The 19,205-nt window shown below is 53.5% G+C and overlaps 5 protein-coding genes across 5 annotated transcripts; 1 reads left to right on the top strand and 4 right to left on the bottom strand.

Annotated features, from left to right (window-relative positions):
* Positions 1-1,307: 1,307 nt before the first annotated feature.
* NECHADRAFT_20407 (uncharacterized protein) lies at positions 1,308-5,555 on the bottom strand (the record flags this gene model as incomplete). The annotated part of the gene is made up of 4 exons (XM_003053967.1): positions 1,308-1,976; positions 2,451-3,332; positions 3,379-4,821; positions 4,887-5,555. Coding segments are annotated over 4 exons (3,663 nt in total), but the record flags the coding sequence as incomplete, so codon positions are not given.
* Positions 5,556-7,636: 2,081 nt separating this feature from the next.
* Positions 7,637-8,949, bottom strand: NECHADRAFT_75729 (uncharacterized protein; the record flags this gene model as incomplete). The annotated part of the gene is made up of 3 exons (XM_003053966.1): positions 7,637-8,206; positions 8,258-8,611; positions 8,662-8,949. The coding sequence occupies 3 exons, from the start codon at positions 8,947-8,949 to the stop codon at positions 7,637-7,639; spliced, it is 1,212 nt and encodes a 403-aa protein (XP_003054012.1).
* Positions 8,950-9,970: 1,021 nt separating this feature from the next.
* NECHADRAFT_90559 (uncharacterized protein) lies at positions 9,971-12,337 on the bottom strand (the record flags this gene model as incomplete). Its single annotated transcript, XM_003053965.1, has 1 exon — positions 9,971-12,337. The coding sequence occupies one exon, from the start codon at positions 12,335-12,337 to the stop codon at positions 9,971-9,973; it is 2,367 nt and encodes a 788-aa protein (XP_003054011.1).
* A 1,713-nt stretch (positions 12,338-14,050) lies between these two features.
* On the top strand, positions 14,051-16,770 carry NECHADRAFT_90558 (uncharacterized protein; the record flags this gene model as incomplete). Its single annotated transcript, XM_003054668.1, has 3 exons — positions 14,051-14,107; positions 14,165-16,693; positions 16,744-16,770. The coding sequence occupies 3 exons, from the start codon at positions 14,051-14,053 to the stop codon at positions 16,768-16,770; spliced, it is 2,613 nt and encodes an 870-aa protein (XP_003054714.1).
* A 420-nt stretch (positions 16,771-17,190) lies between these two features.
* On the bottom strand, positions 17,191-18,796 carry NECHADRAFT_99046 (uncharacterized protein; the record flags this gene model as incomplete). Its single annotated transcript, XM_003053964.1, has 3 exons — positions 17,191-18,080; positions 18,139-18,405; positions 18,455-18,796. The coding sequence occupies 3 exons, from the start codon at positions 18,794-18,796 to the stop codon at positions 17,304-17,306; spliced, it is 1,386 nt and encodes a 461-aa protein (XP_003054010.1). The 3' UTR covers positions 17,191-17,303.
* Between the last annotated feature and the right edge of the window lie 409 nt (positions 18,797-19,205).

Raw genomic sequence — 19,205 nt, 5'->3', positions numbered from 1 at the left:
AGCCAAAGCAAATTGTTAAATGCCAGAATGGTCTCTTGTAGGAGGGGGTCCACGACTTGGAGTGTAGCATCTATCCCTGCCCATCGTATCACCCCATGCCTCAAATATTCTCACTCTAACAAGAAGAAATCCTCCACGTCAATTGTTCATCTAATTAGGGCATGCTCATCTCCCCCCTACCGAACTATTCCAGGAACTTTGGTGTGTGTTCCCCTAACGTTACTCCACACGGTAGTGACTTTTTTACGAACAGCCCTATGCCCATCTTTCGAAATTACGCGCCTGCAACCGCAATTTTTCTTTTTTAACGTTCTGACTGTTTAATTCCGTTTCTGCTTACCGGATTGCATGGTATGTCAGCTTCCCCCCTGCTTCTAGGTTTCCCTAATCCGGATACATCTTTCATCTCCTGCATTGAAATCCTCCCTTCCTTTGTCTTCTTCCTACACTCCTTTGACTGTGAAATCACCACATAACATCATGTCAATCATCTCGTATTCATATGAATAAACTTTAAATCCAAAACACATCCCACTGCTCTCCATCACCAACGCCAGACAAGGCCTCGTCTCAAGTTTGGTTGATCCCCTCCCCATACAGGGATGCCCTCTCGGCTACAAGCGAAATGGGACTGGGCCGCACACGTGCCTGCTAGTGCTCACCTCGAACAAAATGAAATTCCCCATCCTGTGCTTACTGTATAACATGATTCGCAAGCCCTGCGTCAGCTTAACAGGCAGGCCAAGCAGGTAGGGCGACTCTCTGAGAAACAACCAGCTCAACTTATGGAGACGGGAACGAACGGAAACGTTTTGCGGTGAGATTTTAGATCTGCCGGGCGCTTAGCTTAATGATCCGTCACTTCTTTGGGCGACTGTTTAAATTAAATATCACTCTTACGCGTTTATACCGATGCTGCGCGGTTGTGAATCTCGCGTGTCTGGGGCTGAGTCTCTCCAGACGTCAGATGCAGCCATATTGACTTGCGGGGGATAAGACAGGGATAGCCTCGTTGGAAGCGACGTTGGTAAGCTGGGCCTCATCTCTCACAGGGATAAACATGCATCAACACATTCACCTTGGCCAACTTGACCGTCAGCTTCATCAAGCAGCCTCACGTCTCTCAATGCATCAATTCTACGTACAGCGTATCCCTACCCAGAACATCCCCGTGTAATCGTACAGCAGCTCCCGTCATTATGACCCTCGGATTCTTGAACCAAAAACCCTACCTACAATCCCATCCCGTCCGTGTCTATGCCCTTCCTTCCGCGTAATCTGGTATCGTAGTCCTTCCATGCCTAAACCACAACCTCGTCGTCATCGTCGGGGTCCTCGATGCTCGTCCTCCGCTTGGCTTCCTTGACCTCCACGGCCTTGCTCACACCCTCGCCTGTCTTGTCATCGCCATTGTCGTCATCGTCGTTGGCTGTTGACTTGCTTCCCTCCTTCTCCTTCTCTGCCTTGGAGAGTCCAAATGGCCAGAGACCGCTGAGTCCTCTCGTTGACCCCTCCTTTGCCGGGTTCACGGCTAGTGGCCGAAATACCATCCTCTGCTCGTTATCCTCGCCAGCTCGGTCATCTTCTGCCATGGCAAAGTCTCCAAACTCGTCGTCATCATCATCGTCGCGCTCATCGTCAGATTCGTTACCATCAAGTTTGCCTCCCCGGTCTCTCACAACGTCCCGCCACCATGCGCCCTTTCCTATGGCCTGCTGGTCATCATCGTCGAAATCCTCTTCCGTATCCGCAAAGGGATCCGTAGGGTTGTCGTCGTCATCATCGTCATCGTTACTTAGGTTGCCCGATGATTGTGCCTGGCTGTTCTTCTGGTGCATCGCCAACCGCGCCGCCAGTTGCAGCCGAGCTCGAGAAGGGGGAATGTTCAGCGGAGGAGGTGGTGGAGGAGGAGGAGGGATCGATGGCGGCTCCATCGACCCGGCCGAATTGTTCAGGGGGTCCGTATAAGCTCGGAACTATGAGTCTTGGTCAGTATAACGCCCTTCAGTTATCAACGACACTAGAGAATGTGAGCCTGGCATCGGCATCGGCATCCGTGAAACTCTGGCATCGCAGCATCATCCCCCGTTCCATTTCTTTCCTCTCCGTAGCAACATGCAAATCCTAACACTTGTCTCCGTTGCCAATAACTCTATACATAACCCAGCTTCTGCAATCCCTTACATGACAGCTCTACCTTCTCCATCCGTCCACCTAGTCTAGTAGCCCACAACGCCTGGTATCATATCTCAAAATCTTGCCGTCGTCAACAGTCTCATGAGCTCCTCAACTTCAATGTCCTCGAGTGTCTCAAGGTCGTCGAGAGTTGGCTCGTCATGACTGTGCATGCCTCGCGAAGGGACTCGAGTCCTTGTGCGTGGCCGGTTGAGTGTCCCCCAACAGGATGGGCCCTCCTAGGGGTTTCCTGCTGGCTTCGAGACATGCTCAACCTGCTCAGCATGCGGATCTTCTGAGTCGCGCCGTCCATCCCCGTGTAACGGAGCCCCAGAGTTAGCCCAATCCGCAGGCGAAGTCATTGTAACGTCCAGTCGTTCATCGTCGTCCGGAGAATCCGCTCGCATAGGCTCAGGAGAACCCATGATCACGTCTTCAGGGGAGTCCACTATGCCAGGATATCCAGGGATGCCCCCTTCGCCAAAGCCTTCAGCAGAAACACCACTCACCTCAGAGTTGACATCTTCCTCGTCTCCATCTCCGTCTTCGTCTTCCTCATCACTGCTGCTGCCAAAGCCAGACATCAACGTGCCGGCGCTGATGGTAAAGGGTCCGATCCCGTTCCCACTGTCCTGGTTCAGCTCGATACCGCCGTTGAGACCGGCTTCGGCCAGGGCACTGGAGCCGGCGCCCGAGTTTCCACCCAGGCCGGACAGGCCCACGCCACCAAGGTTGCCGCCCATGGCCCGGTTGCCCATAGCGACCTCTGGCCGGACGCCGCCGAGGATGGCATTATCCCTCTCGCGGGTTTCGGCGAGCGCCCCCTCCACGTAGTTGATCCATTCCTGGCTCATAACTCGGTCAAGGACCGTTTCCGAGAGCAGTTCCGGGGGGTGCCGCTCAGTGAACTTAACAACCTCCTCGGCAATCAGCGTGAGGTGACCCATGTAGCCCATTCGGGTCTTGGTCTTGGCCTGAGACTCATCGCTGGCCTGCTGGCCGTTGATGATGGCACTTGTAACATCGGCCGCCTCAAACAGAGACACGGCCAGGTTAGGGTTGAACCCACGGTCCATGGGACCGTTAAAGACCTGCTGGACAATATCGTACACAACGTTGTGCAGGAAGTTGTTCCAGGGGTATGCAAAGAAGAAAGACTAAATAGGTCAGCACAAGCTCATAGATAGAACGAGGAATACTTACAAGAATCGTCGGTACAACACGATACTCGACAAACTGCATCTTCAAAAAGTCTCCAACAACGGGGTCAATGCCAGCATCCTGCTCAGCAAGCTGCTCCCCAGCTGTCTCATCCCCAATTTGCTCCTTCTTGGCCTCAGTAATGGATTCATCCGCCAGGGCGCGTTGAGACTGAGCCTCGGCCACCTGAGGGGGTCGGTCGGCGCCAGACTCAGGTGCGGGAGGGGCCGAGAAGAGGGGCGCGGGGAGATCCTCAGGGTGAGGCGAGAAGCTCCGGGCCTTGGGTTCGTCCTTTGCCGACGCATCAGCCGACTCAGGCTTGGTATCGGGCTCAGAGGGAGCCGGGGTGAGCATCACCGAAGAGTCAGAAGCTTCGTCCTTGGCAGCTGCGTCGGTATCTCCCGTCTTTGTATCCTCTGACTTGCCACTTGCTTCCTTCGCTTCAGGCTTCTCAGCCGACTCAGCCTTGGCCGGCTCTTCAGTCGCAGGCTCAGGAGCCTTGGGCTTTGTAGGTGACAAAGGCGCAACAACCAGATCAGGCTCGTCGAAACGGGTACCCTTGGTCTTGTTCGCTTCGGCGCCTGGTGTAGGGCTGAGTGGCTCGTCCACAAAATCGTCCTCATCCTTACCGGAGAACGAGGTGGTGGAAACGGGGGGAATATCAACCTCAGCCTGCACAAACTCGTGAGAAGTATCCTCACTCATCTCCTTGCTGGGCTCAACCTCCTCAAAGCCATCATCATCTGCGTTCGTAACCTCCAGACGTCGACCTTCCTCGGGTGCGGCTCGTCGCATAGTCAAGTCGTCGGTGGAAGGGTCCTCCTCCTTCATCGGGCCAAGCTTGCCCTCGGTCCGTAGACGTTGTCGCTCAGTATCACGGGTGGCAATCAACTCCTCCGAGCCCGGCTCGTTGAGCAGACCCATGTTGCTACAATGCAACAACTCGGCCATGAGTTCGCACGTCTTGAAGCGGTCGAAGCCGAGCGGTTCCAGCTTGGCACCAAACGTAGAGTTAATCTTGTCCTTCTGTGAAGGAACGTCCATGATCAAGCTCATGAACTTGGGCACATTCTCGGCAAACAGGCGGAGAAGTGTGCCCAGATAGATTGGGTCGCGGCTGGAGGGCACAGCACTAGCCTCAGTGCCCATATCCGGGTCATAATCAGAGTTGTTCTTTCGAATCACCTCAATTATGATGCCGACACCGACGGTAAGAGGGTTGCCACCGCCGAGCATGTAGCCGATGAGCTGCTCGATGCATGGTTTGGACACGAGCTGGCGAGTAAGCTCGTTGGGTCCAATGCACTGCTGCTCGTTCTGGGAAGCATTCGCCGAGATGGTGATGATGGCCTTGATGAAGTCACCAGCAGCCGTCTGGACAACCCAGTTGTTCTCGGGGCTCAGACAGGAGAGGAGTGTCGGGATGATGTCTTTGGAGTAAAGCCACTATGTAAGAATAAAAGTTAGCGCTTCATTCAGGGAATCGGTCCTATCAAAGTGGGTGCGCATACCTCGACAACACCCTGGCCACCCTCATTACGGTCCAAGGCAATAATCTTGAGCAAGAGGTCCATAATCATGGGGCACTCGACATGCCTCAGCAGGTTGGGGACGGCATCTGACAGGCTCATCAAGAGCTCCATCATGTCCTCGGTCTTCTTCTCAAATAGAGACTCATTGACCTTGGTGAAGTAGCTGGCCTGGAGGGGGTCGAGCGGGGCAGGGCGGGACAAGAACTTCCAGAAATCGCGTATCAATTGGCGGTTCTCGGCCAGGGCCTCGTAGATGGACCAGGTATCGGAGCTGAGAATCTCGCAGGCCACAAAAGCGTAGCGGTTGCGCTTCTTTTCCTGCTCCTCCTCATCATCGTTGCCGGGGTCGGTGGCGCGGGAGGATGCGCGCGATCGCGAGAAGGGCAGCAGGCGGTTCTTGGCCTTGTCTTCCTCGTCCGCGGGCTCCTCGGGGGTCTCGACCGTCTCCAACTTGGGAGCGACGACGTACTCTAGAAGGTTCTCGAGGACATTGTCGCCGCGCAGATACTCGATGAGCTTGGAGTTGTGCTGCTTGAGCTCCTGGATCAGGTCGCTCTCATCGAGCAGCTCCTCGAGGGTAAAGTCGGGCTTGTCGAGGATAGTGTCGATGGTGGATATGTTGGCGTAACCGCCAAACCTCCAAAACATGGTGACGAAGGTATGCCGCGGCGCCGGACTCGCAGCACCGGGGCGTTGGGCGTGAGAGTTGAAAGATGGATGTGGAGGTGAGGATCGAAATGGATCATGTAATCAGGACGAAGTCGGGCATGCGGGCTCGCGGTGCGGTGGTGTTGAGCGGGAGCGGGTCGGCGGGTGGAGGGCCAGTCAGAGTCCTAGATAGACAGGATACCTAGCCAAACAGCGGCGGCGGGCGGAGGATTTAGGGGCGGAATCGAAGGTTATGCGATGGATGGACGAGAGGCGCTACTTCAGTGGCATTCCCGGAATGCGTAGAGGCGCAAGGAGAGGACGTCGGTATCGCTCAAGGAGAGAGAGAAGCCGTGTCGCACCAAGAATCGGATGGCAATAGGCGACAAGCCAGGCGGAGGGAGGGTAGAAGAGAAGGTGGTGGTGGTTGTGGTGGTGCGGTGATGTCAGGCTCTCACGGCGAGAGAGGAGCTGGCTGCTGACTCTGACTGACCTGAGGGGGAGGGTGAGAGAGGGTTAGCGAGCGGCAGCGGCAGCGCGCCAACGACCTAACATCCACTGTGTGGCAGCAGCGCAGGACACGCACACCCGACGGGCACACACACGCACACACACAAGGCAGAAACAAGAAAATCAACGGGCGGGTTCGATCCTAACCCAGAATAGAGAAGGGTTCACACGCACGCGACACTGCGGCTGAGGGAAATTGGCACAGGACAGGACAGCTAAAGGACGGGGAGTTTGCGGCGGCTGTAGCGGTTGGCTGGTGGATGGCTGCAGGAGAGCTGACGCCTCGTCTGAGATTTGGCGGCCTCAGGCTGGTGTTCTTCTGATGAACCTAGTAAACTGATATCTCTGTTAAAGGACTCGACAACCTCTGCTATCTCTACACTCCAGGTAGGCCGCTTGCGTGGACGAAACATCCAGCGTTTCCAAAAGCGTACACCGAAAACAGTAGCCGCCCTGTGCGCATCAGCCCAAACGCATGTGCGCCAGTGAGGGGGGAACACTCGACTCAAGCAACTTATGGAGCCCTCGGGGCAAAAAGGGGGAACAGACGACGACGCGAACGGCAAAGGCTGTAATTAACAGCTGCAGGTTTGAATTACAGACCAGCCGATGCCTGTGCATAACCGATGAACGAGGGTTTGTTTACAAGACCTGTTGTTGTTTCGGGTCACACAAGTTGCCATGCCAGCTAACTGAACGCCAGAGCTGAAGCTGGTTCACGTGGTTGCGTCTTATCAACTGAGACAACTCAGGTCAGATAGATGTCAGCTTGAATAATAACGAGCGTCAGATAACAATAGCTTTACTCGACAACATCACCGAGAATAGTCACACTCAACCATGACCCAAGATCTAACCAGATCTACTTCTGCACAACTCATCACACCAAACATCTACTATCCATCTATTCCAAGAAACGCCCCGTGTGCCCTCCATCTTCCCCGGTCCCGGCCCATCTCATCACGGACCGCCTCGTTTCTCCTTCCATGGCCCCCCAACCCTGGACTGCCACGTTTTTTCCCGTGTCCGCGCCATCGCTGCAATCGACAATGCTGAGTGGATGCACGCGACAACCTGGATCTCGCGTGGCGCCGCGTTGTCTTACTCGAGAGTGATATTGTACCTCGGCACGGGTGATTTCTGCGACAGAGATGGCCTTGACAATTAAAGAATCGTCCATCTGTTCTTTGATTCATGCACTTTTGTTACTTTCAGTTAGCCAACTTGCTTACCCTAATCCTTGAAGCACGCTCAGCTCGATCAGCGGGTCAGCCCTGAAGTTATCATGATCAGAATTACATGTTGGTCCAGGGTAAAAGCAAGAAAAGAGGCAACCATTCATCATGGTCGTCACTGTTTCACAGCATACTGCCATGCCATGTAGGGTTATTGGATCATGCACTTCATCACGGCAGGGAAGTTCAACCCGATAGGATAACTAATTTCAGCAAGCAGTTCTCAACGTTCTAAAGAATACAGGTACAGAAACGTTCCTCTGAGAAGTAGAAACCAAATATCCAATAAGCCCAACTTCAACATCGTGTACCCAATGAGCATATCCCACTCCTTGCCTAACCAGTCTTAGATAGCTTAGTTTCCGGAACACCGTTGAAAGCCAGCAAGTTGGGGCTTCCATTTCCCCTATTAGCCACAACATTCTTCGTACCCAGACTCTTGATCCTCTTGGTCACATCAGCCGGCGTCGGCAGCTTCTCTAGGGCCATCAGATACAGCGCCAGACCCGCGACGTGAGGACAAGCCATGCTCGTCCCGCTGATGGTCTCCACCGCGGTATCGGTACCAATCCAGGTGCTCACCACGTCGACGCCCGCAGCAAAGATATCGACCACGGCGCCGTAGTTGGACCAGCTGGCGCGCACGTTGTTCCTGTCGACGGCGGCTACGGTGATGGCGTTGGGTGCAGAGGCTGGGGACACGTCGCGGGCATCTTTCTCTTCGTTGCCTGCTGCTACAACTGTGAGGATACCTGCGCGGTAGGCATTCTCGATGGCCGCGTTGAAAGCTGGGGAGCGTCCGCCGCCGAGGGACATGGAGACGACTGAGTTCTGGGCACGACCGGGGGTGTTGGTGATGTTGGTGACGGCCCATTCGAAGCCATCGAGGATCACATCTGTTGTCGACTGTTGACTTTAGTAAGTTATCAAGATGTCTTGGAGAACAAGGACACTTACACCGCTGTCGTGAAAGACCTTGACGGCAATCACACTGGCGTTCTTGGCGACACCAAACTCCCTGCTGGCAATGGTCCCAGCGCAGTGCGTTCCATGACCATTCGCATCGATAAACTCAGTGTGAGGCAAGGCATTGTATCCAAGATGAGCCCGCCCCTCAAACTGGGTATGGTTGCAGTTGACTCCAGTATCGAGAACGTACGCCCACGTGCCATTCCCGGAAGAGTTGTCGTAACGATACTCGTGCCAGTTGGGAGTGCGATGCGAGATGGACCCAAGACCCCAGGGCGCTGGGCTCTGAGTGATGACTTGCTGGTAGAGCTCAAACTTGCGAACTGGCTCGACGGCGATGACCTGTCGATGTGAGACTGCTGAAAAAGTGGGCTTAAAGTGTGAAAACTTACATCGTCACTGGCCTTGATCTCCTTGATAGTCTCCTTATCAAATTCACCAGAGTACCCCTTAAAGTTGTCGCTCCAGATCTTTTCGACACCATTCTCGTCACGGCGGTGCAGACTGCGCTTGTGAGTGTCTTCGACCCACGAGAGATGGTGCTCAATCTGAACCTCAACGATCTTGGGCTTCAGTGTGATGATGTACTTGCCCTCAACGACATCAGGGTCTTTGGATCGGGGGTTTGGGGCGGCGAGGACCGCGGGGAGAAGGGTCAGGAGAAGCTTGAGGGAGAGCATATTGTTGATGTAAGAGAATGTGACTGTTGTGATGCTGTTGGGAGCTGATGATGATACTTGTTAGAAGAGGCGAGGAGTGTCTCCTTCTTATACGATTATTGCCTTCATCATGGCATCTATCGAGGTCGAATATCTTGCAAGCCGACCGTACGAAGGCTCCTTGTCAGAGGCCTCTTTCTCAAGCATCGTGTACACAAAATCTCCTCATGTCTCCGTTCAACTCGTACACCCGCGACGATCTCAATTACCATCAACTACCAAAACAAAACACGGAAACTCCGTCGTGACATCTACAAGTGGCAGTTCGCGAATACTTCCATCATCTTGTCCACGTTACACCCGCCTCAACATCACCTCCGAGTCTCCGGACCCGAGCGAGCACGTTTTTCGAGTCAGACAGTAATCTCCACATGCGAGTTTCCTCGTTGACATGCTGGATCTTGGGGAACAGAGAAAATTGAGACAGGTTGGGCTTGTACAGAGTTTCTGTTCCTGCAGGTGTAGTTGACGCCACTCTTCCGAATATCGACAACGCCCATGTTGGACCAAAAAGCCACTGGCGTCGATTAGATTCGCTTATGAAGATGACTCGACATGGGAAAGCTGAACAAGACAATGAGAAAAGAGAACCTTCGATGGAAGCTGCAGCTGAGTCTGAAAGTTCTCGTTTACGCCACCTCTTGAGAGGCGTTGGGAAAGGGGCTTGTGGAAGCTGATGACGAAGAACCCCTATTCCACACCAACTCCTCGGATCAACCTCGTGTGTTGCCCCAATGTATCAGACAGGAAGAGGCAAAGACTCGGATAAGTAGTTCTACGGAAATGCCGAAGCTGAGCAGAGTCAAGGCGATGGTACTGAGACAGGAGGCGAAAAGTTGCGCGGATGATCAACCGGGCTCTTTCGGAGAACCCCTATTTCTTGTTCTATGACTTGGGCATAGTTCTACCAACATGATTGATACCACCGAGACAATGTTCTCATGTCCTCCTCGGTCCTGAAGCCAACGATGAGGGCCGTCTATTACGCTCCCGCAACCGCCTTGGCCATCACCCGTAGTCCCTTGTCAAACTCGGACTTTACGGATCTCATCTCGGCGACCTCTTGGGGCAAAACACCCCTCCACCATCCATACCACTCGGCCACCTCGCTCAAGTTAGCCTCGTCGAGGGCGAGCCACTCGGTCAACTTCTTGTGCCACATGGGGAACAAGTGTTGCATGAGCACCTCGGCGATGACCCGTCTACCCAGCATGGGCGTCCACTTGAGGATTCCTGTCAGTACCGGCAGGTAAGGTTCCTGATCGGCAGGGTCCACGCGGAAATTCCGACGTAGGTACTTGCCCATGGACGGCAGGACGTGCGACATGACAAGCGGACGCCACTGATCTCCAAGAACACCCTCCCAGTCAGTGAGCCCTGGGAAGAGGCCTCGCTCAAACTCCCATACATCGATGAGTTGCCTGAACTTTCTTCTGACATCGGCCACAAGGCCAGTGCCCTTGGGGTCCAGATGATATGACGGCAAGTACTGAAGCCAGGGGAACAGCCAAATATGCGGGAGATGGCTTTGACGCCTCTTCTTTGGGTTCCAATCCGACACTGCCGTCTCCAACTTTCGAGCGATGTTGTCGATGAACTGCGCGCGGATAAAGGGAGGTAGAAGATCATCCCAAGCCTCCATTATACTGAGCATTGGTGTTGGGTCAAGAACATCCCAAGAACGAACCGCAGCGAGGGCTTTGGGAAGCCAGTTCTTGTACATCATACTCTCATATGGAGTTGTAGACTTGTGATGGCGGCGATAAACGTCGTCTTCATTGACCGCCGATGACTGCCACTTGCCCAGGGATTGGCTGTCTGATTTCGTGGGCATAAATAGGGGTAGTAGGCCTTTGAGCTCTGAAGCAAACCGGGTAGGTTCCTTCAGAGGATCCCAGTCTGCCTCCCGAAGGAACGGATGGATGGCTGCAACTGCAATGTCGGTAATCTCGGCGGATGCGGTCTTGAGTTCGAGGGCCTTCTGTAGACAGCTGATGACCTGGTCCCAGTCGGCTGTTGCAAGCTCTCTGCTGACAAGTTGCGAGAATACATGTAATCTCTCAAAGTCTGACCGTAGGTCGTCCATCTCTTGTTCCTTTTCCTTCAACTCCAAGTCGATCCATGTCTTTCTCTCTTGCAAGCTCTTCCACTCATCGGAAAAGGCCAAGAGATCGGCTTGAGCTCTCTTGACCAACTTTCTTGCCTCGATAACCTCTGAAGACTCTGGTGTCGCCGTACCCGTGGTTGGTGTCATGATGCCGCTTGTTGATGTCAGCATCTTGCTACCCGGCCCTGTCATGTCGAGGATCGGGGCAAATGCATCTGGGATGTGAAGGCCAGGGGCAGTGGCCTTGAGCTCCTCTGCAGTCAGGTACTTTGGTTTCTGACGTCGCGGCGTACTAGCTGCGCTGTCGAACGCAGCCCCAAGTGACTTGGCCTTTGCCTTCTTTCGTCTCTTCTTCTTTTCCTCCTCGTCAGAATCAACCACAACTTCGCCCCGTAGCTGCGCTTGTCGCTTCTCCTCCTGGCGTTCCTGTTCCGACTTTTCCTTGACAGCACCCAGACCTCTGCCTTGTGGACGCAGGTGTGCCTCGATGATAATATTTCGTCCTTGGCTCTCTTTACCTAGACCTTGCCCCTCCTTGTAACCCATCTTTGCCATCATCCGAGCACCAAACGACTTGGAGTTGACCTTTCCCTTAGCACCGAAGGCGCTCGGTTGAGGCTTGTTACGTGGCGTTGGAGAGGCATCATTCTGTGGGTTCTTGAGCACCGGCTCGTTCGCAGAGGATGGAACAAATCCCATGCCGAGAGGATTCTTCCCATCAAAACGGGTTCGAAAGGTCGAGAATGATGGTGCGTCGGCGCTCGCACTTCGACTCGAGTTCTGTGTATCGTCGTTGCGCCCGAAAGCTCTTGCTGCGCCAAATCCAAGTCCTACACCACGCGCTTCTTCCTCGTCGTCGTCGTCATCTTCGTCCATGGCATTGCCTCCTAAAACTGGTCGGTTGTCTTCGGAATCTTCGTCTTGGGCATCTTCTTCTTTGTCGCTGCCCGCGCCCGTTGAAACAAAATCCATGCCTTTGTTCCTCAGGGTTGTCCTCTTCCATTTCCTGGCGGGGCCATCGTCCTCGCTGTCGGAGCCAAAGATACCCAGTGCTGCCTTTTCCTTGTTGTTGCCTCCAATGCGCCGCCGTTTTCGAGGGTTGAAGTCTCCAAAGTCGTTGTCGGCGTCGAGTCCCGGCGCGAGGTACTCATCTTCGGATTCAGACGCGGAGGAGGAGTATTCTGCGGCGGCGGCTTTGGTGAGTTTTGAGGGATCGAATGACGATCGCGTAGACCCGTCCATGGTGGAAATATTGAAACAAAACGCCCGCGATGTTGGTGATATGTGTGTCTAGTGTGAAAGTGCACAATTAGTGGTGTTGAAGAAGGACCCGCGACGCGAAAGGCAGAAGCATCGGCCAAGCTTGAAGCTCAGACATGACGATGCTTGCCAGAAAATTGTTATCTTATCTGTGCGCACGTGACTGCTGCCTGCCAGGTATCATCTCCATCACCAGTTTGAAGACCACAATATTGGCTGATGGCCAGGCATTACATGTTTTCTCAAGGCAATATGAGAACTTCAATACTTGATAATCGTATTTTTGCTTTGAAATACTGTTTCTCCATTTGCTTGTGCTTGATAACAGTCTTTGTCGATATCTGTCAGCAATGTGGCAATCATCAACATGGGCTGTCTGACAGCCAAGGGTCCCTGGAATTCGGATATGGGGCCTCATCAGCCACGTCAACAGCCAGATGAATATCTTTGCCGCGCAATTGAAAGCAGGGCGAGATGCAAGTATGAAACTTGCGGAATCCTTGATTTGATACAAATTGTAGACGTCATCTAAGTCGTCCCTCAAAGCGTTCCGAAAGATTCGTCAGTGTATGTGTCGCGTGGAGGAATGATATGGATAAAATTGGTAATTGTGGCTGAGAGGTTGAAGCGCTTAAGCTTCCACGTCTGCAACGATACAATCATGTATTTGCAGTCGGATAAAGACCCGAGCTTGGTATTTCCTTCACATCAGCTACTACCACCAGTTCACATACATATTTCCTGCATCTCAAGCATAATACCCTCGACATTCGCATTGTTGACGTTCGCCGACCCTTGCAACGGTGGGTGTGGCTGCGTCTGTTTCTGGGGCAATGGGGCTAGATTGGGCGTCAATAAATGGTGTGCAACCGGCTCCACGCAGGCTGGAGGGAGCCTCAGGGAGGACAACACAACAGTGGAGGGTAGTGGCACCGCATTTTACTCGATTTAATATTTGATAGAACCCCTCTTTTCCCGAAACGACACCTGCCATTGACTGTCACAACTCTTTTTGTTTTTCTCCGACACAAGCGTCGGTACCTTCCATCGCAGTAAGTTCCCAGGTCCCCTTGACCTCCCCATAATCTCCCGCCCAAGCCCCTAGACCCCTGTTCATCAGGTGACGGGCGCTTGTTGACTTCCACTTCCCCTCCACTCCAACAAACGAAACAAGAGCCTCGCTCGTCCGTCTCGACAACAAGGATCCAATTCTGGCGATAGCTACAGTACCTACACTTGGTGCCCAGTAGTGTCAGACTGATTTGTTGTTATTGGACCTTCTGTTTCTGGATTTGGACTTTTCCAAGTTCTTGGGCTGTTCTTGTGGCACCTTCCCGCATTCACTAACCGTCGCTGCCTCCTGCAGAAAGAACAAGGCAGTCTCTTTGTTTCCTCCTTTATCCACGCGACCACCTCCGAACGCCTCTCCTCCAGTTGATACCCACCACTCTACCCATCTCTTTGATTATTTGGTATGTTCATTCTCGGTACAAAAGGAGCCTCTGGCTTCTGCCCGCTACGGCTCCTTGAATACTTAAAGCCAACATGGAAGCCCCAAAGCGCTCCCGTTTATTTCAGAAGCTAATCGCCTGGATAGTCCACGCCTTTAAACCCAAGAAGAAACGACATACTCCTCCCGAAAGATACCCCCTCTCGAGCTCTGCGCAGTACCAATTCTCCGACAACCACAAAACCATGGCGGACGAAGATGACTATAGCTCCATCCCTTTGCAGGACCGCTTCCCCCACAAGGTATGCGCTTCAACCACCTCCCCCACGAAGCTCCCAACTGACGAGATGTATGAATAGGTCTGGAAGGTGAGAAAAGGAGCATACGAAGAAGCCGCCAAGCTATTCGAGAAGTCCCCCGACGAATCCGATCCGTGTTTCCGACCGTTTCTCAACGACCCTGGCTTGTGGAATAAGGCCGTCCTCGATTCCAACGTCGCCGCCCAACAAGAAGCCATCATCGCCTTGTGCGCATTCCTCAAGTTTGGTGGACGAGACTGCTGTTTGAGGTCGCGAAACCAAACCATCACTCCTATTGTCGAGAAGTGTCTCTCGTCAACCCGAGCCGCTACCAAGCAGAATGCTATCGAAGCTCTGCTCCTCTATATCGAACTCGATGTCGCTGGGCCTGTCATCGAGGACATGCTACCAGGCTTGTCAAACAAGGTCCCCAAGAACGTCGCTGCGACCCTACACGCCCTCACACAAATCTTCCACAACTATGGATGCAAGATCGTTGATCCTAAGCCTGTCCTCAAGGCCCTCCCCAAAGCCTTCGGTGCTGCTGACAAGAATGTCCGTGCTGAAGCCACGAACCTCACAGTAGAGCTCTACAGATGGCTGCGAGAGGCTATGAAGCCCATGTTCTGGGGTGACCTGAAGCCCACCCAACAAACAGATCTGGAGGCGCAGTTCGAGAAGATCAAGGCTGAGGGCCCCCCTAAGCAAGAGCGTCTGCTCCGATCGCAACAAGAAGCCATCGATGCTGCGCCCGAAGGTGGTGAAGAAGGTGTGGAAGGCGAGGAGGAGGGTGAGGATGTCGGTGAGATGGATGCCTTCGACCTGGCAGAGCCTCAAGATATTACCAAGAAGATCCCGCCCAACTTCAGCGACCTGCTCGCCTCATCGAAATGGAAGGATCGAAAGGAAGCCGTCGACGGCCTTCACCAGGCCCTCAATGTTCCTCGAATCAAGGAAACGGACTTCAACGAGATAACCCGAGGACTGGCTAAGTGCATGAAGGACGCCAACGTTGCGGTTGTTACTCAAGCTGCATTCTGTATCGAAGCTTTGGCCAAGGGATTGCGCAAGGGGTTCGGCAAGTACCGCACCACCGTTATGCAGCCCATCATGGACCGCCTGAAGGAGAAGAAGGCCACAGTTGCCGACGCTCTGGGTGCCGCACTTGATAGTGTCTTTGCTTCTACTGATTTGACTGAGTGTCTCGAGGATATCACCGCCTATCTGAGCAACAAGAACCCTCAAGTCAAGGAGGGCACCATGAAGTTCTTGATTCGATGCTTGCGAACAACTCGTGACGTGCCCAGCAAGCCGGAACAAGCCACGATCTGCGAGTCCGGTAAGAAGCTGCTGTCCGAGTCGAGTCCTGCGCTTCGAGATGGTGGTGCTGAGATTCTTGGTACCGTCATGAAGATTATTGGCGAACGAGCTATGACACCGCAACTTGAAGGCCTGGACGACATCCGCAGGAACAAGGTCAAGGAGTTCTTTGAGGCTGCTGAGGTTAAGGCCAAGGAGAAGCCGAAGCCTAAGCCTGCTGCACCTAAGGCGGCTCCGCCTAAGAAGGTCATGGGTGGTGGTAAGAGGCCGATGGCCAAGAAGGCTCCTGCTGCTGCTGTGATGCCTCCTGAGGACCCTCCCCTCGCCCCTCAGCCTACGTCTCGACCAGGTGGACCAGCTAGACTTGGGAAGCCCGGTCTGGGTGGACTCAAAGGCCCTCAGAAGAGAACTCTGGCTGGACCTGGCTCCCCTCGCCGAGCCCCTGCAGCCCCTGTCATGCCCGCCGAGGATGAGCCAGCGCCGGCACCTCAACCTCGTGTTGGCCTCTCCCGTGGACTCGCTGGCCGCTCTCTTGCGAAGCCTGCTGCAGCGCCACGCCCAGTTACACCAGCGTCACCCCCGCCTCTTACTGGCATGTCCGCCGTGGACCGCGCCGAGCTTGAAGAGTTGCGAACAGCCAACGAGCGACTTCTCCGCCAGGTTGACGAGATGCGCCAAGAGAGAAGCAAGTTCATGTCCGAGATTCAAGAGCTCAAGAACCAGAACGCTGGTCTCATCGAGGACCACACACGAGATGTGCTAAGCATCAAGGCCAAGGAGACACAACTCGTGCGAGCGAGGAGTGATGCGGAGGCTACTGAGCAGGTCAACGATCGACTGAGGCGTGAACTTGAACGACTCAAGAGGGCTTTGAGCCGCGCCGAGGCCGAAGGAATGCACAGCCCCGGCCTTGCTTCGCCCACACACGACGATGTCTACCGAGACAATGGACCTGGGTCTGCTAGCCGCCATAGAATGAGCATGACCAGCACCATGTCCGAAGAGAAGGAGAACGGCGAGCCCATGGTTCCTCGTAACAAGCTGAGTCCCGAGATGCGATATGCTGGCAGCTCGGCATCATCAGGTCGTGGCTCTCCGGCCAGAGGATTCAGAAATGTTGCATCCTATCGCGATGACGACCACTCCTCTGGCATGGCCCAACGGCCAATGTCTTCACTGCCCCAGCCAACTGGTGGTAATGGTGTTGAGAGTTGGAGAAGGGCAGCCGAGGTGACGAGCCAATTGAAGGCCCGAATTGAACAGATGAAGGTGTGCTTATTCTTGACAAGGTATTACTTTTGGGTACTAACATTTCCTAGGCCAAGCAAGGGCTCGCTCGACCTTGATAGACTGAACAAGACAAGCTCAAAGTACGGATCCGTTTGCTGTAAGACTTTGTAATGATGATGATATTTTGGGTGGTTCATCGCGGAAAAAGCTGGGGTGGTATGGATCTGGGACAGACACGGTCCTGGTTCTGGGTTGCATTTTACTACGGCGTTGGAACTCAATACCACCATCTGCTTTGCTTCGAGAGGGTCAGATAGAGTTTTTATACACGAGCCCCATGGGCCATGGCTGCTTTGGGATTCTGCGAAGCAATACCCGCGGCGGGCTAGAGATACCTAGTTGATTAATGCATCATATTGATGAACTTATACTTTTATCGGGATGTTGAAGCTGTCTACTAATGGAGAGTCATCCCTTGAACATCTAGTGCCTGTTGCAAGATTATCGTCAAAGTCTTGATGAACCGAATATTCTTGTCATTATTGCATGATCTGAGAACGAATCACCAAGAAATCAAGCAACTCCGCTAATCGCTACTTATTATACATGGCCGTTCTGCCGTCATCAAGTCGTGGTGTTGAGATGCAAATTATTCCTTCTTCCCGCCCTTGGACTTGGTGTCTTGGGGCTTGTCGTTGTCATCCTGCTCCTTGGAGCCCTCGCCCTTGTCCTTGTCCTTGGACTCTTTCTCTTCGCTTTCATTCTTCTCGCTCTCCTCGTCCTTGCTTTCGTCCTTGTCTTTGCTCTCCTTTTCGTTGTCCTTGCCCTCGTTGCTATCCTTCTCCTGGTCCTTGGATTCCTTCTTATCCTGACCGTCCTCCTTCTCATCACTCTTCTCGCTTTGTTCCTCACCCTTGTCACTGTCCTCAGCCTCTGCCTTGGTATGGTCATGGCCCTTTTCGCTCTTCATCTTTGCTTGCATCTCTTCCTGCTTCTTCTTCTCATCCTCCTTGGCTTTCTTCTTCTTCTCTCTCTTCACACGCTCCTTCTCTTCCTCCTCCAACTTGGTCCAGTTGGTCTTGGTATCAGCGATGCCAGATTTTGAGAAGTTGTCGCTCAGACCGTGACCGCTGAGGGAGTCTCCCTGGCGGATCTTGGCCCTGCCCACCAAAGAAATGAATATGGCAAGGCCGACCATGGCAGTTAGGAGGAAGCGGTAGGTGCCATACCATGGAGGTGCCCAGCCACGAGTGGCAGCTCTTGAGTCAGCAAAGTAGAGGGCAACAAAGGCCATGAACTGGGTGGTGAGGGCATATTCGACGGGTAGGAAGAGAGTAGGCCAGGCGATGATGGAGGCAGCCAGACCCATGCCATATCGGAAACGAGTACGTTCGCGAAGAGGTTGCTTCTCGGCATATTCTAGACCCTATTGAACGCAGTAGTTAGTTTATGTGGCATTGATAACAGCACACGTAGACACTCACCCAGTGGATTGCTCCGAGGAAGCTGATGATAACAGCGCCATATCCAAGCTGTAGGGGCTCAATGACGCTCAACAAGTATTTCGCCGTCTCATGGTCAACAAAGATGGTATCGTAGAAAGCATTTCCGGTGGGCCACTGTTTGTGAAGATCCCAGGCAAGGAAGACGGTGGAGAGAGATGTTCCCAGATAGGGCAGTGTGCCGGCAAGGCCAAGGATGTGCGACTCGCGGGGAACGCTTTTGAATCGAAATGTGTCTTTGACAATGTCCTGTGATTCGAGTCAGTAATATTAAGGGAGAAAGATTTGATCATCTTACTATGTCATGCTTCAGCTCACTGGCCATGTCATGTTCGCTGGTTGGGGGCGATTGAGGTTCCTCAATAACATGGCGCACTGAGCTCTGGGACGAGACTTTGCTTGGATCTGACCCTAGTAGTTCTTGTCCGCGCTTACGTTCGGCCTCGCGGTCGATAGTTCGATATGGAGGGGGAGGGTCCTTATTCTCTTTGTCGGATTTGCTGGAGAAGGTAATACGGGCTGGTTGACGGAGGAGAGGAGCAATTGCGAATCGATGTGATGTTTGGGTTGCGAGCTTGGCTGTACTAGGAGAAGCTCTAGAGGCAAGATGCCATAGAGAGCGAGAGTAGGTACGGAACATGGCGAATGCGCGGAGAAGTTACTTTGACGAGCTCTCTCGTGGTGATAGCGCGAATGGTGAACTTGTGGCACGCGAGCAATGGACGAGGAGGGAATCGAGCTGACGACTAAACAGGTAGCCTGAGAGCTGAACGGAACTACTAGCAAGACAAGCTTGACTTAACGCAAAGAGAGCGAGGTGTTTGAAAGAGGGAGATGTCAAAGTTGAAGATGGTTACTCCAAGAGCTGTCTGAAGGAGAAAGGCAGGCACAAGAGCTCAACCAAGCTTCTCCAACTCGCCAAGATGGGCATCTACGTAATGGCCATGGCCCCCGGTGCTTGCTTTTTTCGACAATTGAATTCTGTCACACGCGTGCCTCTCCCGCCCGGGATCGGCCAAACCCTGTGTTCCTGCTCCTGTCACACAAAG

The sequence above is a fragment of the Fusarium vanettenii genome, assembly GCF_000151355.1.
Source record: "Fusarium vanettenii 77-13-4 chromosome 1 genomic scaffold NECHAsca_1_chr1_3_0, whole genome shotgun sequence".
Lineage (NCBI taxonomy): Eukaryota > Fungi > Ascomycota > Sordariomycetes > Hypocreales > Nectriaceae > Fusarium > Fusarium vanettenii.
The sequence above is the reverse complement of the archived record's forward strand: the minus strand, read 5'-3'. Positions and strand labels throughout refer to the sequence as shown.